The sequence below is a fragment of the Genypterus blacodes genome, unplaced genomic scaffold (assembly GCF_046128005.1).
Source record: "Genypterus blacodes isolate CSIRO-AG114 ecotype Tasmania unplaced genomic scaffold, CSIRO-AGI_Gbla_v1 ptg000070l_1, whole genome shotgun sequence".
In the NCBI taxonomy this organism is placed as follows: Eukaryota; Metazoa; Chordata; class Actinopteri; order Ophidiiformes; family Ophidiidae; genus Genypterus; species Genypterus blacodes.
In genome coordinates, this window is record NW_027466880.1 from 4,810,984 (window position 1) to 4,833,635 (window position 22,652).

General features: G+C 42.0%; 2 protein-coding genes across 7 annotated transcripts in view; both read right to left on the minus strand.

Annotated features, from left to right (window-relative positions):
- Positions 1–4,964: 4,964 nt before the first annotated feature.
- lmcd1 (LIM and cysteine-rich domains 1) lies at positions 4,965–14,799 on the minus strand. Of its 2 annotated transcripts, none has more exons than XM_076156378.1 (7): positions 14,462–14,799; positions 10,385–10,482; positions 9,456–9,708; positions 7,708–7,857; positions 6,620–6,811; positions 6,265–6,483; positions 4,965–5,821 (listed from the first exon to the last, which is right to left on the minus strand). In XM_076156378.1, the coding sequence occupies exons 1-7, from the start codon at positions 14,480–14,482 to the stop codon at positions 5,711–5,713; spliced, it is 1,044 nt and encodes a 347-aa protein (XP_076012493.1). In that variant the 5' UTR covers positions 14,483–14,799; the 3' UTR covers positions 4,965–5,710. The 2 variants fall into 2 exon arrangements, with proteins under 2 accessions (XP_076012493.1, XP_076012492.1); XM_076156377.1 differs by having other exon boundaries at positions 4,969–5,821; positions 6,620–6,850; positions 14,462–14,794.
- Positions 14,800–17,569: 2,770 nt separating this feature from the next.
- The window catches only part of setd5 (SET domain containing 5), a 28,466-nt gene continuing 23,383 nt past the window's right edge, over positions 17,570–22,652 (minus strand). For all 5 annotated transcript variants that reach the window (XM_076156449.1, XM_076156447.1, XM_076156448.1 and 2 more), the window contains 4 exons: positions 20,730–21,058; positions 20,051–20,172; positions 19,800–19,888; positions 17,570–19,504 (listed from right to left, as the gene is read on the minus strand). In XM_076156449.1, the coding sequence (XP_076012564.1) occupies positions 18,932–19,504; positions 19,800–19,888; positions 20,051–20,172; positions 20,730–21,058 (1,113 nt within the window). In that variant the 3' untranslated portion in view covers positions 17,570–18,931. The remainder of the gene's footprint in view (positions 19,505–19,799; positions 19,889–20,050; positions 20,173–20,729; positions 21,059–22,652) is intronic.

Genomic DNA, 22,652 nt, shown 5'->3' on the forward strand with positions numbered 1-22,652 from the left:
TTATGAAATGTATAATTTGATAATGTATAAATGTGATGTACTTGTCGCAACTTTACTAGTTGTGATGACATCATTGTTGTAAGTTCATTAGTATACATGGCATCACTGTTTTAGCTTAGTAGTCAAAATTTGTTTTTTCAGTAAGTTGGGCTAATTGTGACAAACAACATGAATGAACCGCACGAAGATGCACCGCAGGAAGGACACCAACCGACAACACCATCACCAAGCAAACAGATAATAAATGTGATGTGCCCTCAACTCATAGAAGATATTAGAGCTGAGTGGACAAAACTCCTTGAAGAAAAAGGTGGGTTGCTGCCACTGTGCCCCTTCGTGAGTGGCGTAGCATTAATGGTTGGTTGGTGCAGGTATTTTGTTCTAAGCGCACACTCCTCAGTTTATTATGGTCTGCCATCCAACAGATCCAATAGATTTGTCTTTGGTTGCGGAAGAGAGGAAGTCCTCAGCAACTTCAGACAATGTCTTCCACTCAACCTCCCCATACAGACTCATAGTGAGCGCTTTGACTCGCTGTTGGAGTGGGTGGCAGCGCAGACCACAGATTTAATTAACAATGATGCATCGTTTCTACATTTTTTTTTTCGTGGGACAGTTCCTTGTAGGATATTGCGTATTGCTGCTAGTCTATGGAACATCTCAATGTTTGGGGATTTCAGGCCTGAACCCAGGTCTGCTGGGGACGGACAGCAAGTCATTGGGATTCCTGCAGACACTCGTCGTTTCCTTTGTGACGCCGAAAGGAATGGTGTTGGTCGCACTTTGAGGATGGTTTGAGGTTCAGTGTCTTGCTCAAAAACACTTCGACAGCTTGATTGAACAAGGAACGACTGCTCTGCCCTCTGAGCTGATAATGATGTATAGCAGCTCACCGCATACAAAACCTTATTTCGGGCGGGCAAGTGAAATAAAATTGCCTAAAAGAGGATCATTCCACATTCTCCGTCTTAGTTTTATGTAGTGGGTTTCCTCCGGGAACTCCAGTTTGTCCCTCTTCACAAACATTAACATGAGCTCTTCCCAACACGTCCTCTGGGATGGATGTTTCCATTACTCCCCCATGGAGCCTGGATCCAGGAGGACATCACTGCTCCTTTTAACTGGCCGTGAGACACAGAGAGACACCTAGCCTGCCCACTGCAGCCTCCCCAGGGCCCCTGGGTCTCTGGGGCTTCCACCGCACAGCCCCCCTGGCTCCCAGGAGTCACACTGGGGACTGGCTGGGAGAGAAATCCTTGTTCCAGAGCCCCTGCTTCCGGGTGAAAAAACTGTGGGAGTGCGAAAATAAAGTGAAATAATCAGACATTAATCATACTTTACTTACAGTTATACATTGCGGGTTTCTGTTATTGATGATTTTGAAATTATATAAGCATTTGCATTCTGTTTATGATTTGAAAAGGAAGTTTTGGGTGATTGTGAGGAATCTGCACCGCATATAAACGGGAACAACATGTGATGTGATGTGTGAGCCATGGCTATTTATTATATGATGGGAGTTTTGAGGATGAAGATTGGATTATAAAATGTTTTCATTTGTAGCTATTGACACTAACAATTCTTTCTGTATAGATTTGAAGTATCTGTGTCCTTTGGTTTTGCGATGTGTGTAGAAAACAGACACATCAGTCACGTGCTGTGTGGTTAAGAGGGAGCAGTATTAGAGATAAACCATAACAAAGACCTATCGATACATCTGCAACTGTCAGCTCTCTATGTAGAAATAATACAAAGAGGCAATGCTAAAAAGGATATCAACTTGAAAAGAATAAAATGTGACAAAACAACAAATATTATTTACATATTGATGAAAAATTATGTGTATTTCACCAATAATGGGAAAGAAATCAGTTCAGATGCCATGTGGGTAAATTGTGTTACAGCATTAAGAAGCAATGAGAAACATAGACAATCATGATGTCATCAATCAAAAAGCACATGAATCAGAATGTGAGGAAAAGTCAACGACTGCAGATCAGCTCATCATTTGTACATTTGATCCCTTACATGACATAATTGTTTCATAAAAACACCTGCCATTTACTCATTGTGACTTGACAGCTGAGATGATCAGAGGGACGCATTTTGGACCATCATCTGAGAGATGAAGGAGTAAGGGAGCAGCCAGTGAAAGAGAAGATCAGAGCTGCAGCATCAGGAGACCAAACCCCCCTCATACGCCACAAAAACTCTATCTCTGGCTTTGACTTCACACTCAGACGGACAGGAGGGAAGCTACAGTCCTGTGACCTTTCAGGGGGCTCAGTCTGACGATTACCTCATCATGAACTTGTTTCCCATCATCAGACAGGATTACAATCAACTGTCACGTCCACTGCAAACTGTTGGATCCTGCTCACCCTCTCCCAGCCTGTGTCCAGTCCTTGGTGGAAGGAGCTGGGCTGATTGATGGAAAACTTCAGTGTGAGAGCTTCTCCACCTAAGCAGCTCTTTCCACCAGCTCCCAGAGTTATCAAGCACAATCTTGATTTTATATTTTTAACTGAAACTTGGTTAGACCAAAATAACAGTGCAGCTGTTCTCATTGAGTCAACTCCTCCCAACTTCAACTGTATTAGTGAGGCTAGAGTGCACAAAAAAGGAGGTGGAGTTGCCATTTTGTTTAATGACTCCAAATCTCCATGGAGAAATACCACATTGGTCAGAATGGAAAAAAGAGAGTATAGTACAGCTGAGAGCAGGTGGCAAAAAACAAATCCCTAGGTTCATTATGAACTGTATAAAGAGAGACTTCACACTTGTAACCTGGAACTGAGAAATGCAAGGCAGTCCTTCTTCTCTGACATCATCGCCAAAAACGATAATAATGCATGTGCACTCTTTGCCACTGTGGACAGACAGATAACAAATCCTCCTGTCTCAGTCACCACTGAACTTCTATCCACCAGGGCCTGCAATGAATTTGTCTCCTTCTTCACTGACAAAATCCAGAAAATTAGTCAAGCAGTCAATGTCCCCATATCAGGTACAGGACATGTGTTGCCTTTTAGTCCAGACAAAGTAACTCATTTTGGAGCCAAAAATAGAACTAATTGTAAAATAATTTCTTTCAGCATAGATCATTTCTATGAGGTGTCCAGAACAACATACTAAAAGTCCTAAGAAATCCTAGTTGCGGAAATATGTTTCATTCTCATCAATCCGAGATGTGTGCCAGTCAGGCCAGACAACAATACACCCCAATGGGGCTATTTTTTTCCTTTACTCCTATCAAAATGAAACTTTACACAATGAAAGAACCCATGAAAAGTAACATTTTTTGTATTACAAGTTTCTTTGAAAATGAATTTTAATATGCAAATGAGCTATACACTAATCGAATATAGGCTACCCAAAATATACCCACATAGGCTTAATTTTTTCCTTTACTCCTATCACAATAAAACTTTACACATTTTCTATTTGGCATAGGAAAGGGAATGGCACTGAAAAAAGTAAAGAATGATACTAGCTTTCTCAAACAAGCTAAGGTGTTCAGCCAGTCACAGGAAAATGTGGGAAAAGGCATCATCATTGCAGCAGGTGAAAAAGCTTTAGTATCAATGTATGGGGGCGGAAAAGATGAATCAATGGATATGTTGAGATACAGGCGATTCTGTGATAAAGTAACTCAGAACTCATCTCCAGCGGAACCTCAAACTCTCCCTCCAACGTCAACAGCTGCAAAGTTCCATAGTCTTCGGGTCTTTTACCAAATACTGGAGTGGAAAGGGGGAAGTGAACGTATGGACCCAAAAGACTGGGGGTGGCATGTTTTGGATGGGAGATTTATGCCAATAATGACCGATCAGCCTGCGGCACCACCAGAAATACTAGATGTAGTCCGCTGTAGTTGCAGGAAAGACTGCAGCACAAAGAGATGCACATGCAAAAAACATGGACTCCCTTGTTTGGACTCCATTTGTGGAGAATGTCGTGGTACTAGCTGCACAAACTCACAGTTGCCTGATTTATCAGATGAATATGACCCAGAGGGGAACAACTAAGCAAAGAACAAACCAGGAATTGATATAGAACGAAGAGAACGAAGAGCCTCAGAGAAGGGGTTGAGGATCCAGGCTGGATTTAAAAAATAAAAACATTAAAAAAAACTTTAAAAAGAAAAACTAAAAAAACTAAAATAAAACAAAAAAACCCTCCCCTGTTGTTACCACCTTGTCGTGGTGGGGAGGCTTGTGTGCCTCCGTGACCCTGAAGACTATACCGGTGGGGGTCATACCCCTGGCAGGTACTACCAAGCCAGGCAGTTTACAGGTTGGAGGCCAGTCTAAAAGCAGCATTGCCATCACCCATTGGCAGTACAATGATTGGATGAAGACTGGGCCGATGTATTTGTCATACATACGAATGGTGTTTCTGCCTATGCAAACTAGGACATATTCAGTAAGTGTGGAGCTCATGTACATATTCAAATTAATTTCAAAAGAAACTTGTAATACAAAAAAAATTAATTTTCATATATACTTTTACTATGTAAAATTTTATTGTGGTAGGAGTAAAGGAAAAAATTAGGCCTATTTGGGTGTATTTTGGGCATATTTCATTAGTGTATAGCTCATTTGCATATTAAACTTCATTTTCAAAGAAACTTGTAATACAAAAAAATGTTACTTTTCATGGGTACTTTCATTGTGTAAAGTTTCATTTTGATAGGAGTAAAGGAAAAAAGTAGCCCCATTGGGGTGTATTGTTGCCTGGCCTTATTGGCACAAATCTTGGATTGATGAGAATTAAACATATTTCCTCAACAAGGATTTCTTAGGACTTTTAGTATGTTGTTCTGGACACCTCATAGAAATGATCTACATTACATTACGACCATTTGGCAGACACTTTAATCCAAAGCGACTTACATCACATTACATTACATTACACCCTTTGCAGAGGGGGGAGCAATTGAGGGTTCAGTACCTTGCTCAGGGGCACCTCCGCAGGGACTCGACCCGGCAACCCTCCGGTTCCCAAGCGAAAGCTCTATCCACTGAGCTACTGCTTCCCTGGAACTCATCCTAGAACTCCCTTTCTAAGCTGCAAAAAATTATTTTACAATTAGTCTGTCGTAAAACGCTACTTTGCCTGGACTATTTGTGTCCACCTAAAATCAATTCCAATACCATGACACAATTCTATCCAATAAACAAAAAAAAACCTGAAGGACATTATTTTCATCCGGAGTGTGTCCTGTGTCATGCAATACTGAACATTATGGGTCTCAACAGGAATTATTTTCCTGAATATAAACACATGTCTTTATCTGCTTCTATATTTCTTTTATTAGACATTTATAGCATTGAACCCCAGCAGCTTAGTTGTGCAGCTATAATCATTACAGCAACATCAACACAAAGCTCTTTATTACATTTGAGTGTTTTAATGCACACAAGTAACTTCTAAATAACAGTTTGCAGTTTTGTTTAGTTGGGCACGCGACAAAGCTATGATATTTATCAGGTTTACACACACTTTAAACTCTGATCACACTGACATTAATGTAACAAACCTATTATCCCCCAAAGAAATATTTTGCGCACGAGTTGCGAGGTAAAGAAAAAATGAATCGAAGATTGAAGTTGAAGATTTATGCAACCACATATTTTCTTTTGTTCATATTTTCATTCAATTCATACAATGTATGATCTCTGTGTGTGTGTGTGTCTGTGTCTGTGCGTCAGTGCTGACAGGGCACGTCCAGGCTTTCTCCACAGCGCCAACAGCAGTAATGATGATGATGCCAAGTCCGACCATCCGTCACCGTGTGGAACGACTGGCAAAAGATCAACTGAGGAGGAAGGGCAGAAGAAGAGAAAAGTTAACACAAATAAAATGGACAGGATATTCTCGCATCCTTTATTTCTTCATACTATCTATATTAAATAGTAAATAGTAAGTATTTTATGTTAAATAGTAAATGCAAGTGAAAGCGTGGGGGCAGCAGCTGGTCCTTATTATTGTGCTGATTTACAACATAAGTTGTTTGCCATTCTTTGTGTAGGTCACTTGCCAGTCTTTGTGTAGGTCACTCATACGTCTAGGCAAAAGATTTAACCCCGTAAATATGTAAACTTTTATCAATCAATTTCTTATGGTTCACAAACAGTATCGATATTTATTCCACCGTTATGAGACCCTATGTTATATTTCATGGTGTGGTAGCTTTTCACAGCTTTTCACAGACAGACAAAACTGCATTTAATCTTGTTTCATTTGTTCCATCTTTCTTACCTCATCACAACCAGAGCATCGTGGCCACACAGTCTGGCAGTAATGTCGTCCACAGAACAGCTTCTGATTGGACCAGAAGTAAACAAGGTCCACCAATCCCTGACCGCACTGTGAACACACAAAGCAGGTGGGATGCCACATGGCGCTCGAGTAGCCAGCCCGCTCTGCATAAACCGCCGGGCTTTCCTTATTGATGTCCTTTAGGCAGCCAGTGCACCTCTAAAGCAGACAGGAGACAATGCATACATAAAAATATAAATAATAATGTAAATGTAAACATGCTGATATGTCATAAAGTCAATGTTATAACTGTAATCTGGCAGTGAGATGAATGTCAGGGAATGAATGTAATTACATAATCGCTCTTAACGCTGTTTTCCATCCCACTGGAGCTTATGGGAGTAGTGTTGCTATGGGTTGGCTCGTGGTCCTGGTGTTCTGGAGCGGCTTTACCCTCGCTACACTCCTTTGCTCTCCTCTGAATGGCTGTCTCTCTCAGAGCCTCTCCCTCACCAGGTAACGCCACCTCTCCGACCCCTAGTACTTCCTGTTTGTAGTGTTTCACAAACAGCAGCATTGACGAAATCTAGAAAGGAGGCAGTCAGAAGAAGTGCATGATACTGGGATCAAAGCCCTTTTTACATCTGCATTAAAGTTATTCAGTTAGATCATCTGCTACAAAGGGGACCCTTCTGAGGTTTATTGTACTTTTGTCTCTGGCATCTGGATTCAACCTGAATAAATATTGGTATAGTGAGCTCATTCTGTCACTCAAGCATCAAAAACAATATCTCTTTTTCTGGGCTTCAGTATTTTACTTACATTTTTTACACAAGTATGACGAAACGACAACATTTTATAAAATACTAGGGCCGAGTAAGTTTACACGATTGATTAACGCAGACAATATTTTATCATGCATTAACACAGTTTTTTCATTGATTATTATTAATATTATTTTAGAAGTCTGTTGCTCACTAGCTACAAGCTGCATGCCGATTAGTATTGTGGAATATGTTGGTCAGAGGAATTTTCTTAGGATCACAACGACTGATGCACCATCAGTAGAAGAATACACAAGTTGTATGAAAAGGAGAGGATTACAAAAGGCGACGCCTTTACAATGTGCACCAACTGTTGCTCTCATTGGAGACTGTTGGACATCGCTGGGTATCCATGATTACCTTGGAATTACAGTGCATTATATTGATGAACAATGGAAGCTGCATTCACCTACCATGACCGTAATGAAAACAGAAGACATTTCACTGAAAGAGAGCTCCTAGAGAGCTTTGGGCGGGATTGGGAATTTGTTGTGTGTCTGTAAAGCCCTTTGAGATATTGTATGTGATATTGGGCCGTACAAATAAAGTTAACTTGACTTGACTTTCTATGGAGTAATTAGCAAAGCATGATCATGCTTTGATCTGAGGAGTACTGCACCTCATCCTGGCTCGCCAGGCTCTGACACTGCATGGGGTCTTGATCATATGCAGGCAGCTGGCTGAGAAGCTGCTTGCGCCGCTCCAGTGCTCCATCTGTTCCTGAGACTGGGCGCCAGCACTCTGGGAGGAGCTCCATGTATTGCATCGCCTGACGGGCAGATCAGATGAAAAGATAAGATAAGATAGAACTTCATTTATCCCGAGGAAAATTTTTGGATGCATTTGTGTTTGAGTTTGGCATAAGCATTATTGTTAAGACTCCTCTATTAATTTGCAACAGTCGAACGAATAAAAGTGTCCGAGAGCAACTCATGTTTGACATTATTAGTATCATTTATTCACATGACTAGTTCTCCACCCAAACCAGCTGAATAAGCATCTTTGGTGCTTTGTGAACAATTTACAAAATGATGATATCCAACACTCAACACTAACATTTTCTAATACTACACCTTTCATATTTCACATTTATGTCTGTCCACATATCACTGTCACAATTTCCCTTCACATTCCCTGTAACTCTGGGAATTCCCTGTAGTTCCCATATCATCCGTAATTCACATGCGTTCACTCTTTCCTGATGTTAGTGAGATGAGAGAGTGAAAGTGTCTGGTGTCTTCTGGAGAGTTAACTCTGATGGGGCTCCTTTCCCTTCTCTGTTGGTAGCCTAGCAATCGGAAAGTCCGGTGAAAAGTGATCGACAGACGCTCGCACTGCAATTGAGACACATCCACGCTTGCTAGCCTGCTAACATCGCCTCATGTTACGGTGTCACCGACATAAACAAACTTGACAGCAGCATAATTTGTTGGACAGCTGGCTTATAATCATTTTGTGACAGAAGGGGGCGGGATTTGATTGGATAGAAATCTAAACAGGTTTACCAAGTGAGGTTGTGTTATCAAATGTATGTATTCGTTGAACCTTTAGCGAGCTACTCAGAAACGGGTGGCGAGCTACTGGTAGTTCGCGAGCGACGCGTTGGAGACCCCTGATCTAGCTGTTCTCTATACCTGCTTATACTGTTTAGGGTCACAGGGGGCTTAAGCAGGTTATTGTTCAATCAATGCCCCACTCATTCACTCGCATGCACCCCTTTATGGTTTAGTCACCTCTGCTGCACAACTTTGGAGGTGGGAGGAAAGGGGAGCACCCACCAGAAACACACACTCATTCCAATTATAGTGCAAGTAAAGCAGTACTGCGACTAAGTTGCAACTCATGTAAACAGAAAACTACAATTATGTTAATGTGGAGTACTGGGGTTTTAATTGCGCCATACAGGCATGTAGAAAACAGTAATCCCATTAATTCCTCTCTAATATCAGTGTTGATGTGCCAATGTGGCAGAAGGACGTCGAAACCACTTTAGGCTCACGCACTTGTGTTCAAAAACAGTTCAGAATGCATGAGGTTACATTTTTGTAGAGCCGTTTGTGCTGAAAACTTTACGAGACTAGCAACAAACAGTCTAAGTACATCTGGAAAGCATCTTGTGTTATGTAGTGTGGCATTGCAGTTGTGTCAAGGCCTACAAGAATTTGGCCTTGAATTTAGTCATGTACCAAATATTGTGTAGTATACATGACATTTGTGATGGAAGACCTTTACAAACATCCACAAATGAATGGAGGCGGATGGATTTTTGTCAGCTTAATACTCTTCTCTATTGCAAATTGAACTTGCTCACTTCCCACATTGAATTCATCCAGTTGAATGTACCATTATCTGACCAGCCTGACTCACCAGTTTCTGGTGTCCAGTTGGTACCCAGTCGTACGTCGTGGTGCTGAAGGTCGGATCTTTGCCTGACACCACTGGATTGGTCACAATCATACGGTTCCTCTTGTACAGACGACGGCCACCGCCTCCTTTGACCTTTGCCGTAAGATGAGAACAGACCGAGTCGGCGAGCAGGGAGCCCACATGCTGGTCGTCGTCGTCGTGGCTTCCAAGGGCGTGGTCCACCATGCTGCAACCACAGGCGGTGCAGGCTTTCCTGTGTGGTGGAGAGAGAATTAACTATGTTTATGAGCCTTGAATCCTCTGGGTAACTGACTTCAGTTCCTGTTGTTGGGCACCCTATTCAATCATTACCCTACACGTGGGGCCCTAAGATAAACCAGGCAAATGTAGTAGGCGTTAGTGAGTAATGCAATAGGGTTTTATTGACCTTAGCGTTAATTATTTACCATAATTGAATGGGTCTGATTCTGAATTGTATCAGTTGTTTTCTATATGATTTATAAACCGTTCTATCCTCTGGTACATGCCTTTTTGTTCATGTACCTTTGAGGTTGCTAATGAAAAGAAGAGTCAATTCTATCCAATTCTTTGACACTGTGCAGGACAGAAGTTTGTGGTTCATCCCATTCTGACATTTAGGTTGTGTCACTGTTTGAATATCTTTGTCTTAGCGTGGCACTGTGACGAAGGCCGACCAGCCTCAGCACGTAGGCATATTCTAATATGGTAGTCCAGATTTACATAAAAGGGTTTTTTACTTTCACAGCACACTTTAGCCACTGAGATTTCTTGGCCAAACAGCACAAGCAGAGCCTTCAAACCACTTCTGAGCAGTATACGTACATCTGCAAAACTTCTCCATTCCTTTCAATGTAATTCTTTTTATTTATTTGGCAGACAAAACAAGAAGGAGAAGGAAAGGTTTTAACCTCCAGGAGTGCGACTGAAATCCAGAGCAGCTCTCATTGCACAAAAGACACGGGGCTGCACCTCTGCCTGCCCCCCCGACACTTTGCTTTGCAGTTGCCTGAGAAAGGAAGGAAAACACAATTCATACACAAAAACCATGAAAGCATCTGCACTTCTGCAATCATGCGTTGACATTTATATGATTTTTTAAAAAAGATGAATGATGAATGATCAATCAGGGCATCTCACAATAAATAAGGGAAGCCTTTACCGTAACTTTGACAATAAGCCAAATAATATGACACCCAAATATTACTGAGCATGTGTGGTGCCATTTTGTAAAATACAAATCATAGATGCAGCAAACACACAACAAGAGTAAAGCACAGTTGTAGAATATAGCTCCCATCTGCTTGCTGTTCCCACACTGGGATTTATTAATAAAAAATCCACCAGTCACCGGTTGGCAACTACATAAGCTGTTTGTCCTCTGATGTCCACACTTTGGCTAAATACATCCTTCTCTAAAATGAGTCCACTTCAGTTATTCATCTAATTGTTTGTTTTCCTGAGAGGGAGGTGAAATTCCTCACAAGGAAGAAGAGAATCCTTAGCACCAGCAAGAATGAGAAAGGGGACTTCCAGATTCCCTGAAATAAAGCCCATAACCCAGACTGTCCACTGAGTGGTGCTGTAGCCATCGGCAAATTGAGGGGATATGAAAATGTCCATTTGTGTTAAGTGAGCAGTGTGTTTACAGGTGTGTGTGACAGTCAAGAGGCTGTTGATCACTACGTGTTGAAAAGGTCACAGTGATGAGAGTCAGAATAGAAACAGCTGAACAAAAGCACTTGTATTACATCCCTCTGGAATGTGTGGCTGTGTGGCTGTGTGTGTGTGTGTGTGTGTGTGCGTGCGTGCGTGCGTGCGTGCGTGCGTGCGTGCGTGCGTGCGTGCGTGCGTGCGTGCGTGCGTGCGTGCGTGCGTGCAAATGCAACTTGTTCTCATTTAACTTCACTCTGTCGTCTACACTGGCTGAGGTGTCTGTATGAAGGCAGGCAATCAGTTTATGTATTTGACAGGGTTTGTGTGTGTGTTAGTTAACAAAACATTATGGACACTTTTATTACTGACAAATTTTGCTTAGAAGTTCATCGTGGGCCAAGAGATTCTTGAGGAGAATCAGAATCCGCTGCTTGTCCTCTGTCCTGTGTTAAATGTAAATATATATGTATAAAGTTACAGAAAATCCCCATTCACACATGCAGCATATGTCAGCATAATGCTGTGTTGGTTCCAGCATGGGGTCATGTGTGAATAGGCATATGACTGATATGCTGGCATATTCTGACCCAGTCTATCTCAGCTCAAGACCAAGTAACAATGCTGGGATAATGCTGGCATGGGTCTGTTGCGAATGAGCGAAGGAAATGTACTGGCATGCAAGTGAACCAACCACAACACTCCGCTGATGATGTATTTGAATCGGTATTTGAACTCGGTTTGACGGAAAATGTGGATTTGTTGTAAGGAGTTGTTGGTGTTTTTATTTTAAGAATGGCTGCAAATTGCAGAACTCCTCTCATGAATTGATCACAAACATTAATCTTGCATTGAATATTAAATGTATTATAAAAACAATGGCACAGGAGGAAAACAGCTCCTTACCCGTCATGTTACTTCTACTTGGTTGGCATCCATACTGTTGCATTGCTGAAAATCATCAGCAGTGCCTGAAAGGTTAACCCAGCATTATGCCACCATCTATGTGTGAAAGGGGCTACAGAAAGCTGGGTTACTGCCGATCACTGACTCGACTTGAATAGCAGAAGAGGTAGCCTTAAACTTGTACTACTACTCGATAACGCCAGTGAGTTTGGACAAATGATTCCTTCACACACTTTAGACAGCATAAACTTGCCGCTGTTGACATAATCACGAACACCGAAACGCTTTATCGTGGAGTGTATTTTTATGGGAAAGAAAGAAATGCTTGGTGCTATTTATGAGGCAGATAAGCGTAGTATGCAGTATGCGGATTGGACATAGCCGAACAGTGACACCATACAGTGATTCTAAACATGTCAGCTATGTGAACAGGAAATTGCAGAAAATCTGAGATAAGAAGCTGAAGGTCTTTTTGTAGTGTTGTTCGCTCTATTTTGAACAACATAAAATGTCTAAAGTTCCCTGTGAGCAGGCACTTTACACACAGTGTGGAAAGAGCCAAAAACGGTGTTTGTAAGCTGCCATCCATCCCACTAGGAATCTTTTGATTTTATTTTCAGTTAGTATAGATTTGCATTACTTTCCTGTGTTCTTTCTTTGATTTTCTTTTATTGACATTTTTCTCTTACTATTTTAGACATGTATTTATTCATTTATATGACTTATCACTTTGTTTCAAGAATTTTCACCATATTAATTGTCATATTGTTTTCATTGATTTACTTTGATCATTTTATATATGCATCAGTCTCCATGATTTTATCTCTTATCTTTGTAAATGGTCTAACTGAATTTATTCAATTTTTTATGTATCTCGTCAATCAGTGATTTAAAGCACCTCTAGTGCACACTGTCCCACACAAATATAAGATGAAGCCCAGGGCAGGAACCCACAACCTTCTTGCTTTGAGGAGGTGACAGTGCTATTCACTATATCAACATGACGGCAGGGCCCACGTTACAAACTGGTGTGTGCTGAGTTGAATGAACTCTTCTCTACCTTAACAAGTTATTTGGGAGCTGAATATGCCTATTGTGGTGCTTTCTCACCTTACCTCTGCTGGGCACTTAACTGGGCTGTTAAATTCTTACAACATTAGTTTGTCTTTTAAAAGTTCATCTTCTCTGTGTGTGTGCGTGTGTGTGTGTGTGTGTGTGTGTGTGTGTGTGTGTGTGTGTATATTTCTATTCTAAAGACCGCAGTTGTTCCAGCATTTGAAGGGGGCATGATAGTGGACAAAGCCTGGACAGGTGACATTGTATTGCCCCTCAATTCCTCTGGGGTCAGAACTCATCCGGGCACAGCAGGGGGTATCAGGTCGCCATGCCCACGGATTATCTTCAATGAATGTATCAACTGACCTTCTGTGAAAGAAGCCATCATTTAAGCTGTCTGGGTCATTAGGAGTCATGTTTCTAAAACATTGAGATTACATTTATTTATGTCACACAACATTAACCTTGACTCGACCAGAACTTGAGTCATTGATTAAATATGTTGATGGATCTCAAATATAAATGAGCACTTTAAACTGAAAAAGCCCCCCAAAAAACATTAAGACACCTAAAGTCATCTTTTTTGTGCACACATTTCAGGCATCTTTATTGAGTGTGAAGCTAAGTGTTAAAGCTTGTTATTAGTTATTTGTTTTCAGTCTCTGCTAAATCAAGATATACTGAACTATCTTCACTGTGAATGTTCCGGATGTATTACTGAGTCTCTTGAACAAAGCATGTATTATATGTGATGCTGAAAGCACCTTTAGAACAACAAATATTCAGATAATCAGTAATAGTTGCATTTTATGTAAACTTAACTTAAGAGCACATTTCAAACATGGGTGGGTTTTTTAAGAGCATGCTTACATTTCTTTATGGCAATTTGGAGACCAATAATGTTTGTTCAAACAGCTGTTTACATGGTTTCCATGGAAATGAGAGGTGAAATGGGAGCATGTGGCTGTTGAGGAGGAAAAAACGACCATTTGGACACCCAGAAATGCAATTTAAAGATTTTTAAATCCTCGTTTTTACATTTTGTTTGTTACCTTTCATTACTGAATGAGGTATTGTTTCAGTGTTTTGACTGTACTTTGTTTCTGTATATTTGAATGCTATTTACCTTTACAAAGTAAACAAAAGAAAGATTGAAGACATTTAATTCATCAGAATTTCAAGTGGTCAAATTGAAGAATGACCTCATCCTCAGCCTACAAACCCGACCTCCACCCAACAAAGCCTCCTTATCCCACCTCTCCTGACCTACATCATTTTAGAGTAGAGGCTCCCACAACTTATAGTGCAATCAACTGAGAGGTCTTCTACTCAGCTCTGGAAAAGTAAACTTTACTAAGTACTTTCTCTCCTACCTTCTCCATGGTCGAGGTCATTCTCTGTCCATCCGGCAGCTTCTCCTCTCTCTCTCTCTCTCTCACTCCCTCTCTACTCCTGCTTTCCAGAACAATGAGACTTTAAATTCCTTTCCCGATGACCACATTTCCCCATTCCACGCCTACAGTCGCTCAGCTTCATTTTTTTAACCCTCTGGATGTTCATCCTCTTCCTATGCTCTGCCGCTCTCAGAATTGGGAGCATTTCCTCTGCTCTGCTTTGACCCACACTTTTGTTTTCATGTCTTGTCTGTCAAATAAAAACAAAAATGGTTCTCCTCCCTAAGAACGATCAGTTTCTCTCCTCAATGCCTCAGAATTCTGCTTTTCTATTCCTTCCTTTCCCTGCCCAGCTCCTCAAGGTTTCCATCCACTCCCTCTCCACCCTGTGAAACACAAACAGAGCTCAGGGTTTTGCTCCAACACAAACTTTCTAACAGTTTCTTGACATAATAGCACCTCTTCCCTCTTTCACTTTCTTGCTGCAGAGGGAGGAGATTTACTGTCTCTGCTATACAGCTGCTAGCTCAGGTACTCCGTCTATTACTACTGCTGCTTTGTAAGTACTGCTGCTGTTCTTCAAATACACTGCCACTAGAGAGAGAAAGACTGACACACACAGACAGACACGGAGAGAGAGAGAGAGAGAGAGAGAGTCAACCAGTCAGTGCCAGCATGATAAATACTCCTCAGCCAATAAGATTGCTAGAAACTCCTCCTCCTTTCAGTCTATCGTTGTGAAGTTTTCAGTATTTTACCTCAGAAGAATGCAGGCTGGTAATCAGAGCCAGGCAGAATCAAACCACACACACACACACACACACACACACACACACACACACACACACAGACTGGATCAGTCAGACAAACCCTGAAACCATAATGTGTGCATGTGTGCTGAGGCTTTAATGCCTCCATTATGAGTTTAATGTAGAAAATGCAAAAACAAATAATTCTCAGGCATTTTGAACACATTTCTAGTGACTGAAGAGATAAACCTCTACTGGGTCATTACTCTTTGACCAACATACTTTGATACTTTTTTTGTTTTGAAGAAAAACACAAATAAACCTTAGAAAGTAAACCATTTTAGGTTCAAGTGAGCTTGTTTGGTTATCAATGTATCCCAGTAATGGCCCAAAATATTTCTTTAAATATATATACTGTTTATATACAAATACATATTAATAAATTCAATTAAAAAAATATTAAATATGACAATGTTGCAATACCAATATTGACATTACAGTTTGGTTGGTCATCTTTAAAATATATTTGAGTTGTAATGCTGTTCAGTAACTTCTCTGTAGTCCTGTGCATATCAGCTTACCAAGTGATTGTCTCCACGAACAAAATCACATGGCAGGAGCTCTGTCTAATGGTGCCACAGCGCCCCTGATGGATTTAGTGGGTACAGCGTACTTCAACCGAAAGCCAAGGATGACCCCAACAGGTGAAGTTTGTTTGAGTGTATTCTTGGAAGCCATAATAGCTGAAAGCTGCCTTTCTGTGAACTTTCAACTTTTATATGTGACCTTTGGGCCTCCCCATAGCAACTTCAACGACCTCTCAATTTATTAGTTTAAGACTTCACTCAATCAGCTCCAGCTCAACTAGACAATGGTGGTAGTTGCATATTTGTTGTCCTGCTAGGCACCCGGCTATGCCTGGATAAATATACCTCCCATCTGAAAATTACATTCTGACCACCAGATGCAGATCCAATTGATCCCAATTCAGTTATCACTTCATGATAGTCTAGCATGCACGCCTGACCTTCCTCCATGAGGGTTTACATTTTGTTTTGGAAGAAATCCACAAAACATTTTCAAGTCCTATCTCGTGAGGATATAATCCAGTCCACTTTCAGATCCAGATCTGCCTCACAATCTAATTCCTTGTTTGTTGGTCTGTGACTCACCCCTCAGACCTTCGAAATATCCTGCTAACACACGACCACACAAACAAACCCAAGGCCAAACCACCAGCTCCTTGGCGGAGGTGCATACGTACTGAGACCACATGCCCACCAAGTCTGGTTACAGTAGACTCATACATTCATGAACATACAGTGCTTCGTGACCAATGAGCTACATCTACTCAACTTTGGCAGCCAATTATAGCAAAACAGTTAAGAAAAACAAAATACAAAGATTCCGCTTTTGTCCAGTTTGGTCCAAACATTCTACATTTAACGTTTGTGACAATGACACAATACTGTAGGAGGTGTGGGTTCTAAATGGGTGTGGCCTAAATGGATGGAAGTAGAGTTGTAAGTACAGCGTCCCCATCAGGCGTCCTCCTTGAATCATGTTCATCCTGCCTACCTAGTTTGTTTTAAAGCTGGTTATTGCTCCATGTGACCACCGAAGGGTTAATGACACATCACAATGGCCATTTTCAAAATACATCACCATCATGATTATTTTATTATCAAAATGCATTACATCTCTTGCTTTTTAAATCTTTTGAAGGGGAAATTTGAAATAGCTACTACTATGCTCTGTGTAAAAATAAAACCTGACCAACAAAATGATCTTTACAAAAAACAAAACATAAGAATGCAGTTTCTGGTTTTCAGAGGAACCCAGGAACAAACCCAATGATTAGCTTCCAACCATCACTTAGACCCTAAAACAAAGATCATGCGATAAATTCAGTGTTCTATATTTTCTCCATACAAGTCTATATCACATTTCTTTCTATACAAGTACACATAATCATACATATTGTCATATTGTGTCTTTTAGGTTGTATCTCTTTCATTTAAGGTGCTGGTTAATTATCTGTGGTCTTCTGTCAAACATTCATGTAACGTGAGTACCCTTGTGTGGACTGGTGGAATAGCAGAGAGGTGGTGGCGATGTCATGTGACAGGCCCCTCGGTCCGTTAAGTCTTCAACAGAATCCCAATCGTTTCCTCCAAAAGTCATCTGGTCCGAACAAGCTACGAAACAGTCTCAAAGAGGGAGGAGAGGGTGCCTCCTGCTGTTTTCAGGTCCCACAACACAAGAACCAGTTTAGAACGGTTTGCCATCTTTCTTATAAGTCAGTTTGTAAGGATAGAAGTTGGAAAGAATTACAGCGTTTTCTGTGGAAAGGGAAGCAGCTCTCACGTATAAATGAGACCATAGCAGCTTTATTACCTGGTTTAACAACCATCCAAACCATCCCTCAGAGACCTCACAAGACTTTTATCCTTGGTGTCATACGGAATGCAAGGATTGGTCATGAAAAAAAAAGGAAATATAAATTTCTCAAAACATAAAAGAAAACCTGCAGGATTAAAACAAAAAAAGTGAAATCCAACAACCGGCCAAAGAGAATGCTGAATTATTTGCATCTCCTTTAGTTCCTACATTCCACTCAATAAAACATATTTTCAAAAGTTCAATAAAATATAACGATTTGTGTGAAAATGATATGACAAGATGAATGCAGCCGTTTGTCAGGAAACATGGCTGGATTTCAGTTTATTGGAAAAAAAAAAAACAAGACTGCAGCACCATGAACGATAAGACCTGTATGTCTCAAGTACAACATCAGAAGCCTACAGTGACGTGAAATCAAACCAGCAGAGTGGGAGATGAAAGAACGCGAAAGGAGAGGAGAAGAGGAAGAGTCAATGGTGAACAATGGAGAGGATGAATAATCTTGAGGGGTCCGTTGTTTGTGTTTTGTGAAATTTAACAGCCGGTAATCCTATGGAAGGATCGGATCCACCCTCTCAAAATGTGTGAGAACGGAAGGTGAGCACGTCTGCTTTGCTTACCCCCTTCCCCCCAAAAAAAGAAACACTTATACTGCCACTCGCCCCAAATCAAAACAGATTATTAACAAAAAAAAAAAAAAAAAAAAAAACTCCTGCTTTCGGTTACATACGCATCTCAGCATGAATCCAACTCGGGTACATTTATCTTATTTCACTTTGTACAGACGTTTGTACTTTCCAATGTTCTATAGCCTGTTTGCACAGTCCAGCACATAAGGAAACACTGGGGGGCAATTTCAAGTTACACATGATTTCTTATTTTCAGAACGTGACTTCGTCCAAATCACTTTTTTTTCCCCCCAACAATTCTGTAATGATGTCCAAAGTCAATGATTAGCTTTGTGCAGAATGTGGTCATTTGTTTTTCTGAAAATAAACAAAGAAAAGACAGAAAATAAGAAAAGGAGACATCCGCGTTTCAGTCCTTCGCTCCTTTTGGGTCTGTACATTTCCCCTGACCCCCGTTTCACCATAGGTTGAGGGCTTAAGGAGGTATGCAGCTTCATTAACACACACACACACACACACACACACACACACACACACACACACACACACACACACACACACACACACACACACACACACACACACACACACACACACACACACACACACACACACACACACACACACACACACACACACACACACACACACACACACACCAAAAGGTCCTAAAAGCTTCCTGACTGTGTCCTTACTCCGGGTCCCTGGAGGGGGGGGAGCTGGAACTGAGTCAAGCTCGTCCCTCGCTGTGGGTAGTGTGTCACCCCGGGTGCTGGCAGCAGCTTGGGGCCGGCCTGCAGCGCTGCCTGACCCGGGCTGCCCGACTTCAGGCTATGAGACACTTGTGGCTGGCTCAGTCTGGAGGCCAGGACACCCGAGTCTGTTTTATTCTGCCCTTGAGGCCTTGATCCCATGGTGGGAGACCCTGCCAAACTGCTGCTGTTCAAAAGGCTAGCTTTTAAGTGGCTGCTGTTGTAGCCATGGCCTGTGTCTGCGGTGCTGCTGGCGCTCTGCTGGTGTAGCGAGCCCCCCGGTGGCCTGGACTCTGAGCATGAGGAGGTAGGGGTGGAGTTGTGACTGGCATAGGAGGATGGTGGGTGGTCCTGGTAGGGGCCGGGTTGGGAGGGAAGGCGTGGGTAGAAACTCTGGCCTGATGAGGGACTGTAAGAACCTCGGAATGGAGAGTTGGAGGCTTGCTGGAGGAAAGACGGGCTGTCTGCCTGCCGGTGGCTTTCTGACAGCTGAAGACAAAGAAACACGACTTAAAATGACTTAGAAAAATAGTGAAAAGGATCCAAACAGCATGAAATTAGGATGATCTTGATATCTATCAGTCCAAAGACACCTCGAGAATTTACTTCGAGTAGCAGACCTAAATTATGGGGCTGTAAATCGATTCAGCAGGCAGGCAAAGGCTGTAATCAGAGGAAGACACAGGCGCAAGTATCGTACGTCAGTGTGTACGTCTTACTCATTCTCTGCCACAGACAAAACAGTGTGCATGTACTTGCAGTGTGTGTGTGTCAAGCAGCTTACCTGGTGTGAGTACACGGAGGGACTGTATCTGTGTGGACTCTTCATCTGAGAAGGCGCGGGTGCCGCCTGAAGATCGTATCGCTCTGCGTCTGGATAACGCAGGAAGGAAGATCAAGTACAGGGAAAACTCGCATTCCATGGGTTTATCGCTTGCGTTCTGCTTCACGTCAATCTAATGTAAATCCTAGTTGCATGAAGCAACCTGCCCCTTTACCCCCTGTAGACATCTTCAAAATGTTATCACTTCGTACCAGGTTCCTTCTCGGTAGAACCGTCGCTCCGCTTGTAGACGCGCTCCATCTTGATGGTTCTCAGCACGCGCTCCAGAGCCCCCTGGCCTTCTCTCAGACGCTCAACACTGGTTGGAACCATCCTAGGAAATCAATACAAAAAGGTATCATCAAGGTTTTCTTTGATTAAGGGGCCTCACACTCATCCAAGAGGCATCAGGCAACTTTTCTAACAAAGAAATGAGCTAAACCCTCTGAGAATGGATCATCTTGGTTGACTGAGGAAGGGGATACGCCAAACAATTTGCAAAACTTCATGCATGTATACCTCCACAACATTCTCTCAGTCTCTTCACGTTATGGTGCGACATTGTGAAACTGATGCGAGCATGAACCCAGAAAATAGCCAGGATTTCAGATCTACATACAGACGTGTATGAGTTAAATGTCCTACATAAACAATTTGAGGGAGAGGTGAACATATGTGTATGAAACTAAATATAAAAGTTCATGTAGAGGAGCTTTTGGAGGCTTACATAGGTTACAGACCTCGAAATAGCTCAAGAATGTAAAAAGAGCCAGTATTGATTTGCACCTCTAACTTCTACCCCTTACTGGGCCGTTGTATGTATGGATACAACATCACTGCCCATAGGTCATGGGTTAAGCATAAGTTCATATAATTGTGCAAGCCTCTCACCACTGGTTGTTGCTTTCCTTGCGTCTGGTTTGGACTGCCGGAGGCTGATGGTCTGGAGGGCTGACTTCCTCTATCTGAGGGATGGAGGAGGTGTGGACCGGGTGGGGGTAGGAGCTGTGCGGGGAGATCGGGTGCTGCTGCTGCTGCAGCTGATGGTGAGCATGGGGAAGACGATGGGACTGGGGAGGGGGATGGATATGGTGGGATTCCTGGTTGTAATGGGAGATGACGGGGCGGATGGGGGTGCCACCCATTGAGGAGCTGCTACTGCCAGCTTCCAAGTCACGACCACTGCCCTGCTTCCTCTTGCGGTACTCCAGCAAAGACACCTGGGACAACAGGAAGAGAGGAGCTATATAGCACTTACTGCTCAAGGACACGCACAGACACACACACACACACACACACACACAGCCCGAGCAGGCGTCACAAACACGATACCCATGTCAGTCACACTGCTGCGAGGTTGCTGACCGCAATGAATCACATCATTCACCAAAACGACACAGCACCGGAGTGATGAGCAAATTGCATGCGCCACACCAGGGAGGACTCACCTGGATAAAGTGCTCACAACCACTCAGTATGACACAGAAACCCCAGTTGATGATCTTTTGACATGAAAATGACATTGTATGCATCTCGTGTATGCGTTCCAACAACATACAGTGGCAAGGCCCATATACAGGGTTCATACAGACTTCCATGACTATAAACTTCCACAGTGACACGTTAAAATGTTTCTACCTGTTGAAATTGAGATGTAGAGGCCATGTTTGAATAATTCAGACAAAACATAAAACTGACATAACGCGAATGACAAACACAAGTTTGATTTGTAATAGTCAACATTCATTGACATTAAATTTGGATAATAAGGATGTTTCTGGTTTTCTTTTATCGTCTTCTCTATACAATTGTGTAAACCACATTAAAGTAGCCATCCGATGACCTGAGACAACGTCGCTATGGTGACACGCTCCAACGTCATGTGTTGGCCAAAGCTCCTATCTCGACTTTTATCCAATTATAACCTATGGAAATCGTTAACAGTTTGTGAACACCTTTTATTCATCAGAATAAGAATGATTAAAACATATTTTAAACTTCCATGACTTCTAAAAAAATAAAAAATGTTTTTCCAGGACCTTTCCAGGGCTTCCGTGACCGTATGAACCCTGGACATAAGACATAAATGCCGATTTACATCCTTTAGACGCTGTTAGTAGCATACAGCATCTTAAACAGTAAATATCAGGCAACTCCAATGTGCACCACAGCATGATGCAACCAATCTCACCCACAAACACAGACACCCATGATCAACATCCACATGAGGTTCAAATGCACACTTACAATTTACACCCCCCCACAATAAAACAATGACAATGGGTGTGCTAGACCCAGGTTATGGTACAGAAAATGCTTGTGGGAACAGATGATATATGAAAGGGACAGGGGAGCAAGATGAAAGGCTCTTACCTGAATCTTTACCAGACAATAAGACGTGGTCGGCTAGCTACAGAAAGCAGCTAATTTCTGCCAGTGAATGTACCAAGAAACGAGCACAAACGTTGATAAATTGCCTTTTCGCGTCACTTTTGCATACCTCACCATGTCCTACTTTTATTAGGAGGGCTGGAATTATTCTTCTCTCAGGACTGTATGTTTACTTTGTCCTCAAATGGAGTGGCCGTTGCTATACAGCCAGACACAGACCCATGGTTGACCTTCATCTACAAATGTCTCCTCTTTCTGTTCCCTTCTTATCTGGCGAGTTACCTCTGGAGCAACCATGTTTGAGATGGCATATGTTCATATAACTTAAATAAGGCGGGGCGCGGTAACAGAGAAAATCTGTTAAAAGCAGAAATGCTGAAAGTTACACAGCATTACACCGTTAGACTTCTCATAATTCCACTG

What these genes read in the sequence shown, in the direction of transcription:
- lmcd1 (XM_076156377.1), bottom strand. Translation starts at nt 14,482, where the DNA reads ATGACCTCGACCATGGAGAAG. An exon ending in TGACCTCGACCATGGAGAAG is followed by an intron (nt 10,483 to 14,461) that starts GTAGGAGAGAAA and finishes TTCCTTTCTCAG; the next exon opens with GCAACTGCAAAGCAAAGTGT. An exon ending in GATGCTCTGGTTGTGATGAG is followed by an intron (nt 5,822 to 6,264) that starts GTAAGAAAGATG and finishes CTTCCTCCTCAG; the next exon opens with TTGATCTTTTGCCAGTCGTT.